Source organism: Struthio camelus, chromosome 3, assembly GCF_040807025.1.
Source record: "Struthio camelus isolate bStrCam1 chromosome 3, bStrCam1.hap1, whole genome shotgun sequence".
NCBI classification, from domain to species: Eukaryota; Metazoa; Chordata; class Aves; order Struthioniformes; family Struthionidae; genus Struthio; species Struthio camelus.
The window spans coordinates 53,612,459-53,629,886 of NC_090944.1; the positions used below are offsets into that span (position 1 = coordinate 53,612,459).

The following is a 17,428-nucleotide window of genomic DNA, read 5'->3' on the forward strand; positions in this document are numbered from 1 at the left end:
CTTGTTATGACGTGCTATGTTTTAGTCCTGCTTTTTTCCTGTTTTCAACACTACAGAGGAGCTGTAACTCATTAACTTAAAACTAACTTCATAAATCTAGCTAGACTTCTCTGTAGAAAACAAATTATTTGCTATACTTTATCAGAACACTGTGAGCAATTATGCCAATCATTTACAATAATTTCTAATCATGTCTGCTTTCTTTTCTCATGAATAATTAAGCTAGGGCACGTGCCTTCTCAAGTGGTATATTTCTAAAACAACTTGAAAATTGGAAAGATATTTTCATTTGTCATATAAAAAACTAGGCATTGCGCAAATTATACATAGCAAAATATGAAAAACTGAAATGGAAGGGAAAGTCTTCAAGAGAGACTCATTAAATATTAGAGAACAGCTCAAATATAATACAAATGGCTACAAATGAAGGATGATCCTCAAATATTGTTTGTATATATGACATAATTGTAAATATTAAATTGGTAGTCTCCATAAAATAAAAATAATCTTATCCAAAAATAGAAGTAACAAAACCATAGCCATTTTCAACAGCTGCTATATTTTATGGATAAAAGCAAGAGTCTGACATAGAACACAGAAAAATTGCAGATGAACTTATCTATTTCTCCAGAGAGATCCACAAAGTTACAGAAGACGTATTAAAAAAAGCTTCTAAATGAGAATGCTTAGTTTTAAAAACCTAGTTCGTGCACAGGATTATATTTACGATCTAATTCAACATACAATGACTGGTTTAATTAGTCTAATTCAACAATAAACATAGCATTGTGAGCAGCTTCAATTTCAGACCACCATTTATCTGTCCAACAACAGTTTTAGAACAGTTTTCAAAACCAGGATAGTACTGAAGGCTTTATCTCAAATTTAACATGAAAGAGTTCTCCAGATTTCAAATACCTCTGGGATTAATGGATTCTCACATTGCTCTTTTGCTTAAAATAGTCTCTTGCACTGCTGGAAATACTGTCAGAACTCTTGAGGTAGTCAGCTTTTAATTTATTGCAGAAGGGAGGAACACCAGATATTATCAAAATGGTAGCACTATCTAAACACAACATTTTTCCTTTATGACCCCCTACTGTAGTAACAAAATTGGTTTCCTAGAACTCCAGCAAGTACTTCTGTACTTATTTTAGAGTACAATTAAACATAAAATATAGTGAAGGAATAATAAAATTGCAGCAGAAATGAAACTACACACAGCATTTTTTTCGAAAATGAGAGGCTAGTAAGACACAAGCTGCTATTAGTTCTTATGAATAAAAACATCCTTCTTTCCATTCTCACTTACAACAGAAGTCTGTAAGCACAAATTCATCTTATCCTGACAATCTGCAGGCTTGCTCAGTTTGATGTTACCCAGTATACAAATACAGCTACTCTAATATTCCTAGTACAGTAATTTTCATTTTGTAGTTCAAATAGAATTGTAAGCCTGATCTACCTTTGGCATTAGCCCGGTAACAAACAAATCCAAATTACAACTCCGGAATATCTGATGTAATCAGTTCTCCTGAAATGGTTGTTTTTGTGATACAGATGGGAGATCTTTAATGCAAGTAACTGTCTTCAGCTCTATCCATCAAAAATTACAAAAAAGAGAGAGCGTTTCTGGCTGAGAAAGTCATCAATTTGCCAGCAGCTGGAAGCTGAAAGGGTATATCCAAAGAAGCAGTACTCTGTACTTTACCTGAATATCCATTACTGCCACAATCTTTCCTTACAGCCCATAAAGAGAATATCTTTGCTTTTCACCTCCCTTGGCCCTCTAACCTGGACAGCCACTTCACATCTTTTCCTTGATCAGAAGCAGGTCGGGTATCTCCTTGGAAAAGGGAAATTCCTGTCCAAAGACAGAGCACTGCAGCACCCCTCTGCCACCTTCATCAGGACATGAGGCACCTTCCTCAGGAGATCTCTACTACCCCCCAAATCAGGGGTATACTGGATGGAGGTGGCTCAGCCTCTCAGCTGCCTCAGGAGCACTGCCCTCTCCATGCTGGGGATCATCCATGCAATGAACTGCGGGTTAGACTCTGAGGGCTAGCCTTGCAGCTCAGAGTCCCGCCTGAGAAGAGGAGAACCATCGCAGAAGCAGAGGCCATGCACATGGAACAGAGTGGACTATGAATCCAGAGCTTCATCCCACTGCTTACACCTCATTTCCCCTCTTTCCTGACTCCATAGTCTATAAGCTTTTGAAATTAGGCAGCAACAATCACAACTGGATTATGATGTTGATGGAGACACCTGAATATATATAGTGGTAGTAAACCGTATAAATTTTATTAGTTTTTAACCACCCATATACTTAAATGAACTTTCTAATCACCAATTCCTGTTCTCTCACACAAATGAGTGATTCAGCACTACCATTTTTTCTAATTTATTCTGCACAGCTGTTGTTATACATCTCTACTATAGATATAAAAGCGCATGCTTAAAAGGATGGCTCAGGTAGGATTTACCAACAAACTAAAGACAACTCCCAGTGGGTAATGTCTTTAGCACTGTCTTGCTGCTCATACAAATAAGCACTACTCTCCTTTTTGTTTTCGCCTGCTTGCCCATGTTCCATTTAATTCGTGACTTCTTGATACCTCATTGTACTTCTTACTCCTACATTTTCTGGTCTCAGGAATACTCACTCAGCAGACGCTTCAAAGATACAAGAGGATTACTCAAAAGGTAAGAGCAATACTGCCAACATGAGGCTGAGAGTGCAACAGAGGAGACGGACACGTCATAACTACTGGTAAAAGAAAATCTCCTTCCCAGAGAGTGTCAAGGAGGCTGGTGTAAATGGAAGGGAAGGGAGGATGCATTTTTAATAAAGGTACCTACACACACTCATACATGCACTTGTTGGGACTAATACTGACTCTCCAAGGAGCACTTTCTACAAAGAGCTAACTCAATGCAAGAAAAAACAAATAATTCAAAAAATGAAATAACCTAGATGTTTCCTTAAGCTGTTGGTAGTAGCTGCAAACATATATTTGGTAAATGGGCTCTTGTTTTAAATCTGAGAGTGCTTGCCTTTGGAGCTTAAAGCAGATTTTTGCCTCCTACTACAGTGTCATTATTTCCTTATTCAGGTCTTCTCAACTTGGCCATCTAGTTGCATTTCCAGTTTTTCATTGTCCACAATTCAACACTTGTTAACAGAAGAATCAAAAGGGTTGTAAATTTCAGTTATGCTTGACTTTAGAATATTCTTAATTTAAAATAATAAACACAAGAATAAACACAAGAGGAATATTTTCTAGAGAAATCTAAAAACTACAAGGGTTCTCACACCATCTGTCAGGTTGCTGGCATACAGAAGATACAATACAGGAAAATAGCTAATACGCCACTTACAGTTTTTATGACTCTTATCTCATCTAAAGCTCTCCAATTTCTCTCACAGAATGGTAACCAGCCAATAGCGATGTAATCACTACAGTTTGAATGTATACACATGGTATATGTATTCAAATAAATACAAATACAAATCATTCAGAAAAGAGTTAATCTTTCAATAAGCCAAAAGACGACATAACCAAAACACTGAATATCTCCCAACTATCAGAATGAAGAGGTTACTAAAACCAAATACGCTAACTGATGGGGAGCGATGGGATCCACCTTACCAAGCGGGGCACGTGTGTCTTTGCCAACAGATTGGCCAGCCTGGTAAGGAGGGCTTTAAAATAGGCAAGATGGGGGAAGGGGAGTGGTATAGTGGCAGGGGAGTCAGTAAAACACCGCTCAAGTCAGGATGCCTCTGGAGGGTGCATGCAGCCAGGGGAGACAGCATGCAACATGGCTATGGAGGATCCTCTTGCACCTCTCCTGGGAAGCTTGCATGCTTGACTGGCTCTCTGAAATGCCTGTATACCAATGCACGCAGCATGGGGAATAAGCAGGAAGAGCTGGAGATCTGTGTGCGGTCGCAGGGCCATGATCTCATTGCAGTGACAGAGACATGGTGGGATAGTTCACAGGACTGGGATGCTGTCATGGATGGCTATGTGCTTTTTAGGAAAGACAGGCCAGGAAGGCGAGGTGGTGGAGTTGCTCTTTATGTGAGGGAGCAGCTAGAACGTATGCAGCTCTGCCTCGGGGTGGATGAAGAGCAGGTTGAGAGCCTATGGGTAAGGATTAAAGGGCAGGCTAACATGGGTGACACTGTTGTGGGGGTTTACTACAGGCCACCTGATCAGGAGGAAGTCATCGATGAGGATTTCTACAGACAGCCGGAAGTAGCCTCACGATCACAGGCCCTGGTTCTCATGGGGGACTTCAACCACCCTGACATCTGTTGGGAAAACAGCACAGCTAGGCACAAACAGTCAAAGAGGTTCCTGCAAAGCATTGATGATAATTTCTTGACTCAGGTGGTGGAGACGCCGACGAGGAGAGGTGCAATGCTAGACCTTGTCCTAACGAACAAAGAAGGTCTAGTTGGAGAGGTGAAGGTTGGGGGCAGCCTTGGCTGCAGTGACCATGAGAGGGTGGAGTTCAGGATCCTACGAGGAGGGAGCAGGGCAATGAGTAGGATTGCAACGCTGGACTTCAGGAGAGCTGACTTTGGCCTCTTCAGGGACCTACTTAGGGGAATCTCATGGGGTAGGGCCCTAGAAGGGAGAGGGGTCCAAGAAAGCTGGTTAATATTCAAGCGTCACCTCCTCCACGCTCAAGAGCAGTGCATCCCTCTGAGGAAGAAGTCGAGCAAAGCAGGCAGGAGACCTGCATGGCTGAGCAAGGAACTCCGGGCCAAACTCCAACAGAAGAAGGAGAATGTGGAAAAGGGGACAGGCCACTTGGGAGGAATACAGGGACATTGTCAGAGTATGCAGGGATGCGACAAGGAAGGCTCAGGCCCAGTTGGAATTAAATCTGGCAAGGGATGTCAAGGACAACAAGAAGGGCTTCTTCAAATACATCAAGAGCAAAAGGAAGACTAGGGAAAACGTGGGCCCCCTGCTGAATGGGGCGGGTGCCCTGGTGACGAAGGATACAGAGAAGACAGAGTTATTGAATGCTGCCTTTGCTTCAGTCTTCACTGCTAAGGCCAGTCCTCAGGAATTCCAGACCTTGGAGACAAGAGAGGAAGGCTGGAGAAAGGAAGACTCTCCCTTGGCTGAGGAGGATCAGGTCAGAGATCTTTTGTCCAAACTTGACATCCATAAATCGATGGGCCCCGATGGGATGCACCCACGAGTGCTGAGGGAGCTGGCGGATGTTATCGCTAGGCCCCTCTCCGTCATCTTTGAAAGGTCCTGGAGATCAGGAGAGGTGCCTGAGGACTGGAAGAAAGCCAATGTCACCCCCGTCTTCAAAAAGGGCAAGAAGGAGGAGCCAGGAAACTACAGGCCTGTCAGCCTCACCTCCATCCCTGGAAAGGTGATGGAACAGCTCCTCCTGAAGGTCATCACTAAGCATCTGGAGGACAAGAAGGTGATCAGGAGTAGTCAGCATGGATTCACCAAAGGGAAATCATGCTGGACCAATCTGATAGCCTTCTCTGACGGAATGACTGGCTGGGTAGAGGAGGGCAGAGCAGTGGATGTTGTCTCCCTGGACTTCAGCAAGGCTTTTGACACTGTCTCCCACCACATCCTCCTAGGCAAGCTCAGGAAGTGTGGGCTAGATGAGTGGACGGTGAGGTGGCTTGAGAACTGGCTGGATGGCCGAGCTCAGAGGGTTGTGGTGAATGGCGCAGAGTCAAGTTGGAGGCCTGTGGCTAGTGGTGTCCCCCAGGGGTCAGTCCTGGGTCCAGTCTTGTTCAATATATTCATCGATGACCTGGAGGAAGGCACAGAGTGCACCCTCAGCAAGTTTGCTGATGATCCTAAACTGGGGGGAGAGGCTAACACACCAGAAGACTGTGCTGCCATTCAGAGGGACCTGGACAGGCTGGAGAGGTGGGCAGAGAGGAACCTCCTGCAGTTCAACAAAGGCAAGTGCAAGGTCCTGCACCTAGGCAGGAATAATCCCATGCACCAGTACAGGCTGGGGGTTGACCCGCTGAAAAGTAGCTCTGCAGAGAAGGACCTGGGAGTGCTGGTGGACAACAAGTTAAACATGAGCCAGCAGTGTGCCCTTGTGGCCAAGAAGGCCAATGGTCTCCTGGGGTGCACTAGGCAGAGTGTTGCCAGCAGGTCGAGGGAGGTGATCCTGCCCCTCTCCTCAGCCCTGGTGAGGCCTCACCTGGAGTACTGTGTCCAGTGCTGGGCTCCCCAGGACAAGAGAGACATGGCACTCCTGGAGAGAGTCCAGCAAAGGGCTACCAAGATGATTAGAGGGCTGGAGCACCTCTCCTATGAAGAAAGACTGCAAGAGCTGGGCCTGTTCAGCCTGGAGAAGAGAAGATTGAGAGGGGATCTCATCAACGTGTACAAGTATCTGAAGGGGGAGTGTCAAGAGGATGAGGCCAGCCTCTTCTCCGTGGTGCCCAGCAACAGGACAAGAGGCAACGGGCACAAACTGAACCACAGGAAGTTCCATCTGAACCTGAGAAAAAACTTCTTCACTGTGAGGGCGACAGAGCATTGGAACAGGTTGCCCAGAGAGGTGGTGGAGTCTCCTTCGCTGGAGATATTCAAAAGCCGTCTGGATGTGATCCTGGGCAATATGCTCTAGGTGACCCTGCTTGAGCAGGGAGGTTGGACTAGATGATCTCCAGAGGTCCCTTCCAACCTAAACGATTCTGTGATTCTGTGATTCTGTAACTCCACATATATTTATATAAACTAAAATATATTTGAAATTTAAGTTAGGGGTAAGACACATTTACCTTGTTAATTTGAATGTAATGGCTTAGCATGACTGTCACATTTTCTAAACTTAGATAATGAAGTATTTAAACATGACATATATGAAATATTAAACATGAAATCCCAAGATCACAGGCAGATCCATGTATCAACTTGGGGTAGATGTTTAAACAGATATTGCTGCCAGATTTTAATGGCAGAATATAATTTTTAGAAATTTAGGTTAGTTAAAAACGTGAGAGCTCCTCTTTAGATGAGAAAGATTTTCTTTCAAGTGTCTTTGACATAATTGCTAACATTGCTGAAACTGGGATATCGGTAACTATTTTTAAGAACAAGTATTCTGAAAGTCAGTCTGCCTTCACTAAACTGCATGGGCCAAGAAGGTTTTTCCTCTTTCTTTTAAGAACTAAACATATTTTATAGTTCTTTAAGGTTTATGCATAGCACAATATGTTATTTTTTAATATCCAATCTATTGTTTCAACTATTCTAAAATTACTTTTATTACTAAAAACTGTATTTGTGACAAGTACTGTTATTCCTAACTGCAGCTTCAACCACAGCTTTTGCTAAAGCACACACAAGGCAGTAACAGTAATAAAAAAGGACCCATTCCTCTTCTGTTTTCAAGCACAGAATTTTGCAGGATTGTTTTTATTTCATCTGGGACCAAATACAAAAAATAAACAGATTTATTCTCATAAAGCATTCATAAATTAAAGAAATTATTTTTCTAGGTGTTGCTGTTACAGCAATTACAATTTGTACCAAGCAGCTTCAGAACAAATTTACAGAGCTGCAACGCAATGTATTTAAAAATATGATGAACAGCATATTTAAAAGCACTTCAAAAAGAGGTCAATTCTGAACCTCTGGGCCATGAAGCACTGCATTAACAGTTCTGCAGAAAGAAAAATGATAAGGTATGAAATGAGTGCTCAGAAACTAGAACCTTATCAGTAAGAGTTTGATTCAAGCCTGTAAGACAAATTGCTCAGCAAGGCCAGTCACCTTCCTGCTGTGATGAGGATATAGCTGAATTTTCAATGCAACTGACTATCTCCCTCATCATGTCTTCTCAACTTGATATCCTTACATTCAGTATACGGTTTACATTTTCTAAGCATCCAGTTCTTATTCTGAATACATCTTGTCAGAGTAGCCGTATACCCTTCCAGGATAATTATCTTTTTCCTTTATCTGACAATTTAGCACCAAGCACAACCACTTTAAAGAAAGCATAACTGCTAACAAGGAAGGAACTGTATACTACCATAGTTCAGCTATATCAAGGATGTTCATTTACCTGCGATAAAAACACTAGAATTCCAAAAATACAATTGTTAGCTGGACTCTGTTTCACGTACTGTCTTTTCCAAAAAGCATCCCTGACACTTTCTTGTTCATTATTTCTTTCTTTACATACTTACTTGAGCATCAATGGATTTTTTGAGGAGTTCTTCCACAAATTTCCAATTGGATTCCTTCTGTTTCTGAAAATAATGATTATCAGAATGAAACAGCATTTGTACTCCACACAGAAATCATTATATAATGACATGAAAATAAGCAGGCAAGAGATTTCCAGAAATATTTCATTTCACGGCAGCATATTGTAACCATCACTGAAAAGAGCTTTTCTATTTTAGGAATGCAACTGATATCTGTCCTAGTAATTGGGACTCAAAAACAAATAAAAAGCCCTCCTCACAAAATAAAAAGTATGCTATTTTAATTGGCTTAAGTGACTCATTTTCAATCCCAACCTTCACTTTTAGCAAAGGAACAAAACATTCAAGCCTTTTCGATTATCGCAAGCGAGAACTACATCTTATAATTTCTTTCCTTAACAATTCTCTAAAAAGGAAGAGATAAGGGACAGAAGAGGGGCATAGTACAATCTCACTTTCCTTGTTCCCCTTTTCAGTGGGAAAAGCTACTTCTAACTCATTGTTTCGGCTGACTTGGTAAGGAGTTGGCCAGACAGTATTGCACTACCTAGATAAAAAAAAAAAAATTACAGGGAAAGGGCAAGTCCAATATAACCCATAATTCATGTTCTTCAGTTTGGAAAAGCAGATGACTACCCATTTGAATCAGCTAGACCATTCCTATAAAGTAACAGACTTGCATGGCAAAGTATATTAAAAGGAGAAAATATCTGTTTAGGCAAAGTGGGACTGTTTCACAGAAAAAAAAATTATAAAAGGAGAGCAAGCCCATGTACTTGCAATTCTTGGCTACACCTAGATCATTTGGGAGGACCAAAAAATCAGCTGTTACACACAGTTATGTATATAGCTCATGCAGATAACTAATGCGTATATGTAGAATTTAAATCCTTGTCCTGCCTTATTCATTCCCTCCGTTATCACAACTGTTGACACTTGTTAATGCTTGTGCAGGTATCTGTCCTTTAAACATCTGTATAGAGCTTACAAAGAAGAACATCTTGTGCTTTGGCAACTAAAATATAACCACTTTCCAGCAGCAACACCATCATCCACGGTCTTCCTCTCCTACTGACTTTGCAGGTTCAATACAATGACCTGGTGACAATTCCACACAAAATTCCAGAGAGCATTCAGAGAATTTTAGAGATCAGCTCTCAAAAAAGATACTCCTGGATTCATGCAACACAGTTTGACTACTTAGTGGTTTTACACTTTGGCGCTACAAAAAAGAAAATTCTGAACAACTGCTGATGATAGCAGTCTGTTAACTGTTTATAGAACACAGAACAGAAAGGAAAGAAAGGACAGATCTGCAGAAAGTTACACTAAAGCTGTAATTTCATGATTGAGCAACATTACTTAAGGAGTTCCTGTTGCTTCCTCCTCATCCTGCCAGCTACACTTCCTGCCCTCGCAGCTGCGGCATGCGCCACTGCTCAGTTGTCCTGGTACTTCTGTTTGTGGAATCCAGTGCGAAACAGATCAGTGAACCAATCCAGAATTTTAAGAAAGAAGGGTGGAAAAAAGGGAGGAGGACCTCATCTAGACCACGTAATAGCTCCATAATTAACTGTGCCAGAACAGTTGAGGGTGTATCACGCCAAGAGCAGTAAACAGGAGTTCTGAAGTTGTTATTGATGCCAAGGTCCTTATATTATGAAACTACAGCTGAAGTCCTGTCAAAAGGAGAGGCCACTGCATCCAACAAGTAGCCAAGGAACACAGGTAGCAACTTCAGTAATGAACAGATTCCAGAAAGTGCAGGATCAGTGTCCTTGGATGGTTCCAGCTAGTCAGTTTGATACATGTCAGTTTCATACTTTGACTCCTGTATTTTAGAGCTTGATGTTATGTGAATACCTGCACGGTCCTACTGCAAACTGCAGGTAAAGCTAATCAACTGCTCAAAGGCATGTATATCAGAGAGAAATAGGTATTAGGGGTTCATGCTATATGGCTTCTGGATCAGCTGGCTCAGAACATGCTTTCAGCACTCCCATAGACAAAGCAGGCATCACTTACACAAAAGGTGTTTACAACCTAAATTTCAGTTCCATTGCAGTGTGCAGATCATGTTACAAGATCCTGGAGCAATCCAGGCAAGCTCCTGACACCATCGTAAACATGACAAGACTGCACCCAGGTTCAACCCAAACTCAGGGAAAGAATGAAACCAACAAAAGGCAGCATTCTTTCTCTTAGCCTCAATTGTCTCTACCCTTTAAGAAACCTGTTTCATTCACATTCGCTAAGTTTACATCCTAACAAGATTTCCTGCTACACTGGCAACACAGCATGGCAACTGTTTAAAAACCATCCTTGTCAGATAACACGTAGAATCTACATATCTCACTCCAAACCTGCTGCCTTACCATATCCTTCCTCCACTCCCAAAGTCCTAAAATCGTCAGAACTTGGAGACCTTACACAATGTGTAAAAGTGCTAGAAAAGTCAAAAAAGTTGAGCTGAGACCTTCTTCTGGGTTCTCAGGTATAAATTTTTGCAAAGACTTTAACTGCTGACTACTTGGAAGAGCCATACTAGGAAATGTATGGCTCATTCCAGCTGAGCCATTCTCAGCTGGAAAACAGTGTTGGCATATCTTGCCAGGTAGCCATTTCAGATTATTCAAAGGTAAGAATTCTTTGCCTCAAGCAGTTTTGCCTATAATTCCTTGTCCACAATATATTGAAATTGACCCCGGAAACATTCAGAAGTAGGGATTTTCCTCATCAGGTCCCATTTGGTTTTTAAATGTACAAAACATGCTTTTTAGAATAGCATAGCGGGACCTGAATGTGCAGTTCGGGAAAATAAAAAGGACGTGCACTACACATCCCTCAAAAGGGAGTCTCCAGAAAAAAACAGCCAAAATTTTCTAGTTAAAAAAGTGTTTTCATGTGTATGAAATATACATTTCGTATATATGAATCATTTCATATTTGAAATGATGTTATGTGAGCTAAAGGGGAAAAAATAAAAAGAAGCAGGCCTGAAACCTATCAGAATTTTAAAAGCTTTCATAATAACCTCAAGGCCATGCAGTCCACATTAAAAAATTTGAAAATCTGCCACAGATGACATAAGCTTCGAGGCAATTTTTGCTACGGAGTACATGAATAACCATCATTACAACACATCGCCCTCCCACCTCTGATCACAGTTAATTAAAAGAAAGCACGTGTGTCACGAAGCTACCACATCGGACTGTTTAACTAACAAGACAGGACCACGTTCAGCCCTGATGTAATTCCACTGATTTCAACAAATTTATACCAGGAACTATTTTATCTTATTATGGTCAAAGAATGTTAGAGGCTTTAATTCAGGGGGAAAAAAAATGAAGAAATTATTACTGTCAATTATCAATGACAGGTTACATTCCTGCCATGTGTGGAGAAACACTGTTGTTACTGACAGACTTTCTGTAAGCACCCATAACAGTTAAAGAGCGCTCAAAGAAGAGATCCCTGCTGGACAAACTCACAAACACACTTCAGAGAAACGTGAAGCACAGGGTAACAGTTTGAACGTAAAGAGTGCTGGAAACATAAAGAGAAGTGTGCACAGAATGGTCTCATGATTTACAAATTTTGGCTTGGAAATTCTTTTCTCCTACGTGGACTCTAAGGAAAAAATATTGTTTAATCTTGGGCAAGTCACTTTCTGTCACTGCCTCTCAGAGTCCTACTTTAAAATAAGAACAACAAGAATCTTTTTTCCCTCCTGTGTTTGTTTTGCTTATTTAAATAATACAGTTCTTGCAGCAAAAAGTAATCTCTCATGAGGCTACATACATATTATATATCACTATGAGAGACAGTGAAAAAACAATGATCAAAGTAAACAGTATCAGGACATTTTGATTAGGGCACAAAATACAAGAAACCCAGGATAAACGTCTCAACTTAACACTAGTTTCTGTGTTCGACCTGGGAATAATCTTTTCTCTGCATCTCAGTTCCTGTAATAAGTGGTAAGTTTAGCAATTCTGTCTTCCCAATGCCCTTCCAAAACACAGTATGGACTGTGGTCTCCCCCACCACAGTAACAGGGGAAGAGCAAGGGAAGCTTAACATAACCTGCAGCACGACAACCAGATATGGTTTTCAGTTTTACATTGTTTAAGAAATTGCTGCATTTTGCCATGCTATTATTAGACAAGGCTGATGCACATGGTAATAAGCAGCCTGTCATGGGATCCTAAAGGATCCATCAACCCTCAGCCAACAAAAGATTCCTTGCCCCTGAAGCACAGTGACAAACGCATGAGAGTCCCACATTCACCAAGTCCTCTAGTCACCGAAAATTATGAGGAGTTTTTCAGTTAAGTATTCAAACTCTGCGTGATGACACCTTCCCTAACCGATCTTTTTCCTGATAAATCAGCAAGTTTGCAAGATAAAAAAAAAAAAAAAAAATCAATGAAAGCAATTCTTATTTTAATTAGAAAGTCTCATTTTATTTAGGATTGAAAGCATTCAGAGAAGTTCAACGATTCAAAATTTTTCATTCCTTCTCTGTTTATATATTACTGCTCTTAAAAATTTAAAGACGAAACAAGGAAAAGAAATCAAGTTATCAAAACTGATTTCATAGGACTTTTCCCTCTGTGTCCAGATCTGCAGCTCATAAACATTTTCAAGGTTTTAACTTTTCATCCTAATTCAGGCAGGACAGAAAACACTTTTGAAATCCTGGTAAGAATTTCAATAGGGAAAGGGTGTGACCTGTCCAATTTTAGTATGCACTATTAAATTACAAATAATAAAAGATACTTCACAAGAGAGTGCAATTAAGCCCAATTTTGAAGGAACCCTATATAGCTGATGCTTGGGAGACTGGAGATGACAGGAAATCAAGCTGAAATGTAAAAAAAAAACACAATACGTATAAAATTAAGACTGAAATGAGGCATTGCTGCAGTTAAGATAGAGAAGGTAAGAGGACAGAAGAGAGCACAATTAGATTCCCCACAATACTGAGAACACTATCAGACCTCCTCCCTCAACAAACTCTGGGTCTTCAGCTATGTCTTTGGCATGACTCGTCTGTGCTAGTCATTGCAGCTCCTTCTTTAGTCAGCTAAGGAAAATCGGCAGCTTTCATACCTCAAAATGGATGAATTGCCTCAGTAACTGCCTATTTCCTTCCCAATTAACGACTGGAAACCTAAAATTAGGCAGGATTAATCTCAGAGTCAGAGACTGAAAGAAGGGTCAAGGTTTAGGTTACCCCAGAACTGTAGAAACCACATGGTATGGTAAAGTATATGAAGGAATTTGATGCTCTACCAAGTACGGCCTTCCGTGTATCTTGCAGACTTAGGAACAGGACGTGCAGGTCTCAGCTAGGCACCTGTGCCCCTCACACTGTGCACAGGAATACTAGGTCCCTCACAGTGAGATGCACAGACAAGAACCCTATAATCATGGAGTTGCCTAATCCAGCCATCAGCCTTCTAGAGGCAAAAGCTGAGGCCACCATCTAAAGGCAAATGTCTGGCATCTCACTGCCAGAACTTCCTAAACCGAAGCTTGAATTCAGCAGTTATTTAAGTGTCTATCAGCACTACATATCAACATAGGAAATTAAGCTATATACACATAATACATATACAACTCATCATGCCAAATGCTGTAAAAATGATGTAGACAGAAAGCAATTAGACAGACTAGAATTTATCCAGAGCAAAGGTACCACTTTTAAAAAGGTGGAGTAACAACTAAACAGTCAAGAGTTGCATACCTTTTTAAATCTTTTTGAGATTTATACCTCATACAGTACAATCAAATGTGTTAAGTTCCTAAAACAACAAACTCAGTGAAGCATTCATGCTGCAGGTGGATAATCTTAAAATATATACTACATTATTAACTATGTATGCTACTAACTAGTAGGGATTCTTCAGGTTTCCCTAACGCAGTAATCTTCTGTGTACGTGGTGTATAACCAGTATGTCAAGGGACTATATCCTGGAATACATAGTGAATTATACAAAGCACACCTTAATACCACCAATTTTAAAGGACCTTTTGTAACATGTACGTGAAAATTCTTCTGTTGTTTTTAGCCAACAAGAACAACCAAACACATTTTGAGATCTAAATGAAACCGATAGCTTTGAGATATTTAGAAAAAGCATAACCCACCTTTTCATCTAGATTTCCATTGCGATCATACTGGTAGAGTGATGCCAGATGTGTAATGATCCACCAGCTAAAACTCAATGGGTCTTTACACTGAATTGTTTCACAAACAGACATCCTATCAGAACTACTTGGTCTTTCAAAGAAGTTCTTCAGATTTTTGTTCACTGAGCTCCAGAAAGACTGCAGAAAATGGAGAAGTGAAACGTGCTGAATAATAAAGACTACATTAAAAATGTTCCCTACAATACTGTCCTATTGATAAATTTGTTTTTGCTGAGAATAAGCAAGGTGACAGTAATTTAAAGAAAATAACAAACAACAATGTTTAGTACTACCAGAAAAAACCCGGAACTATTTTAGGATGGTCTCTCTCAAATGCCAATAAAAAGCAGTGTGAAAGGACAAGCTCTGGTCACAAGGAAGAACATGATGTGATACTTAACAGGCACAATTAAGAGCAGATGGAATGATGATGTGCAGACAGGATGGTGTACCGCCAACAGTTTGTACTTGCATTAAAGAGATTAAAGTTCTGTAATGAAGACTTGTTATAACAGATTTTTGAAAAAAGTCTTAGCCCCAGCCTAACCTAACACCTTAGATAGTGACCCCTTAGATACAATTATTTTTCAGCATATGCAGGCTGCAGACAGACTCTTACAAAGTATGTGATTAATGCTAAGAAACAGCACTGGGCAAAAAGAGATCTAAAAAAGGCATTCATGCCCATTTATAGTATTAAGAGACTAATCTAATCACAAATATAAATATGATCTTTTTTTATGGTAGTGAACAATTTCCAACTTTTACCATAGCCAGTCATCAGTAGGGAAAGATGGTAGTTAAGAGAATCGGTCAGGAAGATAGTTGACTAAGGTTCAAATTCCCTGTTTTGTTTCAAGTCAGTCTGTTCCAGCACTGTCAAACTGATTAGCTCTCTTTGGCTCAGATCCCTATCTATACCATAATATTACTTTTCACAGCCTATGCCCATCTTGCCTAATTCTACAGAACCTTTTTGGAACTTCCTTGCACTTGTGTATCACCTACTTTCACTGAGCTGGGTCCTGATCCTGACTTAGGCTTCAAGGTGCTAGTGCCATGCAAACAATTAACACTAGCAACAAAGTCTCATTTTTGTTTTCCCCCTTTACATCTGTTGTCATTAACAAGTACCTATCAGTGCATATACTCTACTATGAAGCACTTTGTTCTGCACTAACTGGATGGTACTTGTTGCGCACATGGCAGCTTTATTTTTATCAAAATTGTTTCAGAAAGCTTTCAAAGAATTTTGCCACCTCTTAATATGCATTCAGAGAAATATCAGCTCAATTCTCAGCAGCAGTCAAAAAAGAAAAATCAAAACACTAGAAATTATTAGCAAAGCAAAAGAACAAAACAGAAAATAACATTAGGCAGTATATAAAATCACACAGCTCACACTTTGGATAATGTGTCCAGTCCTGATACTCTGACATTTGAAAGAGGATGCAGAAAGGATGGAAAAGGTACAGAGAAGAGCAACAAGCTTAACCACAGGTGTGGAACGGCTCCTGTAAAAGGAATGACTGAATACAGTAAGACTTCTCAGTCTAGAAAAGAGAAAACTGAACGTAGGAGATATCAGAGAAAATCTGAAGAGGCATATAAAGTCATATTGCTATAATGAAGGAGAGTATATAATGACTGATAATTTCAAAAAAATGTATAAGGAGGCATCACATGAAGCCAGCAGGTACAAATTTCAGAAACAAACACCAGGTTGTTCTTATATAGTAAGGTAAGTTATGGATGCCAAAGACAGCAAGGTGTGCAAGATGAATCACTGGTCTGACCTTTCTTATATTTCTGGTATCTGGCAATGAATTTTCACATAACATAATTCATAAATTGCAAATAAAAAAAAATGGGTAAAGATGCTTTCTTCTCCTTTTTTCTCCCATCATACAACTTTCACAGTCCGGTCCTTTGATTTGCTTTCCTTAGCACAAGGAGCACCCCTTGTCAGCGGCCTACCAAAGAGTAGGCTGTGAAGGTGGAGTCAGGACTTGATGCACATTCAAACATGTGGCATAAAATCTCACATTTAGCATGCAGCCCTCTTAAAAGCCTGCAAAAATGAAGTTCAACTTTATCATCATATATATGCTTCTGTGGCATTTTGGGGACATTCGGCCACGGCACTGCATAGGTAACATGCATGTATATGTAACAGTATTCTTCCATTACCTCTGTGTGAAACCCTTTATTTCTATGATCCAGCAGCTGAATAACTAGAACCCATAATTCTTTAATGCAGGTACATGGGTAATGGTGACTAGTAAGCGCCTCAGAAGGTCTCACCTGAAAGAGAGTATGCAATGCTATTATTCAGAGAAGTGGTGTTTCTAAAATTACATTTTATGTACCAATACTTCCACTCTTTTTCTGCAGTTAAATAATATACCCCCAACTACAGACTGGAAAGTGCATTATCCCATTAACTTCCAAAATACATCTCTCATGCAACAAAGACTTTGTTTCATAACTTTACGTATGTTATAGGTTGTGCTATTTCTTAGTTTTTTCCAAGCCACATTCAAACATTATTTAATCAAACGAAAATGGGTTTCTGAGGCCTAAATGAAAAGGAACTGCAATAAATACTGATTCATTGTCTGACAGTGGGGAAAGAGAAAGTGACTGATTAGATTTTCTTGATGTTCTTAGGAAGATAAGAAAAAGATTTCAAATGATTTAATAGCTATTATTGTTGTTATTTTTAACTCAAAAAAACCTTAATGACTAGGCATAATGCTAGTGGAATATGTTTTTGTTGGCAAGAGGATGTAAATGTTCCTACAACATTTCACTAAATCTACTTTTCAGCAAATTTACTGCAAGGCATTCTTTTAATAGGCAGAAAACAACATATTTCACGTCATGTACGTTATTTGATTACTATCCCACATTTAACAAAAGTCACTCTTAAACTGATGAATTTCAAATGCAAAGTAGTTTCCTGTGATCCATCTTTCAGTTTTACATTCT

At 40.0% G+C, this 17,428-nt stretch overlaps 1 protein-coding gene across 7 annotated transcripts in view; it reads right to left on the minus strand.

Moving 5' to 3' along the window:
- The window catches only part of MMS22L (MMS22 like, DNA repair protein), a 103,961-nt gene that overhangs the window by 65,632 nt on the left and 20,901 nt on the right, over positions 1 to 17,428 (minus strand). For all 7 annotated transcript variants that reach the window (XM_068937850.1, XM_068937851.1, XM_068937847.1 and 4 more), the window contains 3 exons: positions 16,628 to 16,741; positions 14,396 to 14,575; positions 8,219 to 8,281 (listed from right to left, as the gene is read on the minus strand). In XM_068937850.1, coding sequence (XP_068793951.1) covers positions 8,219 to 8,281; positions 14,396 to 14,575; positions 16,628 to 16,741 — 357 coding nt within the window. The remainder of the gene's footprint in view (positions 1 to 8,218; positions 8,282 to 14,395; positions 14,576 to 16,627; positions 16,742 to 17,428) is intronic.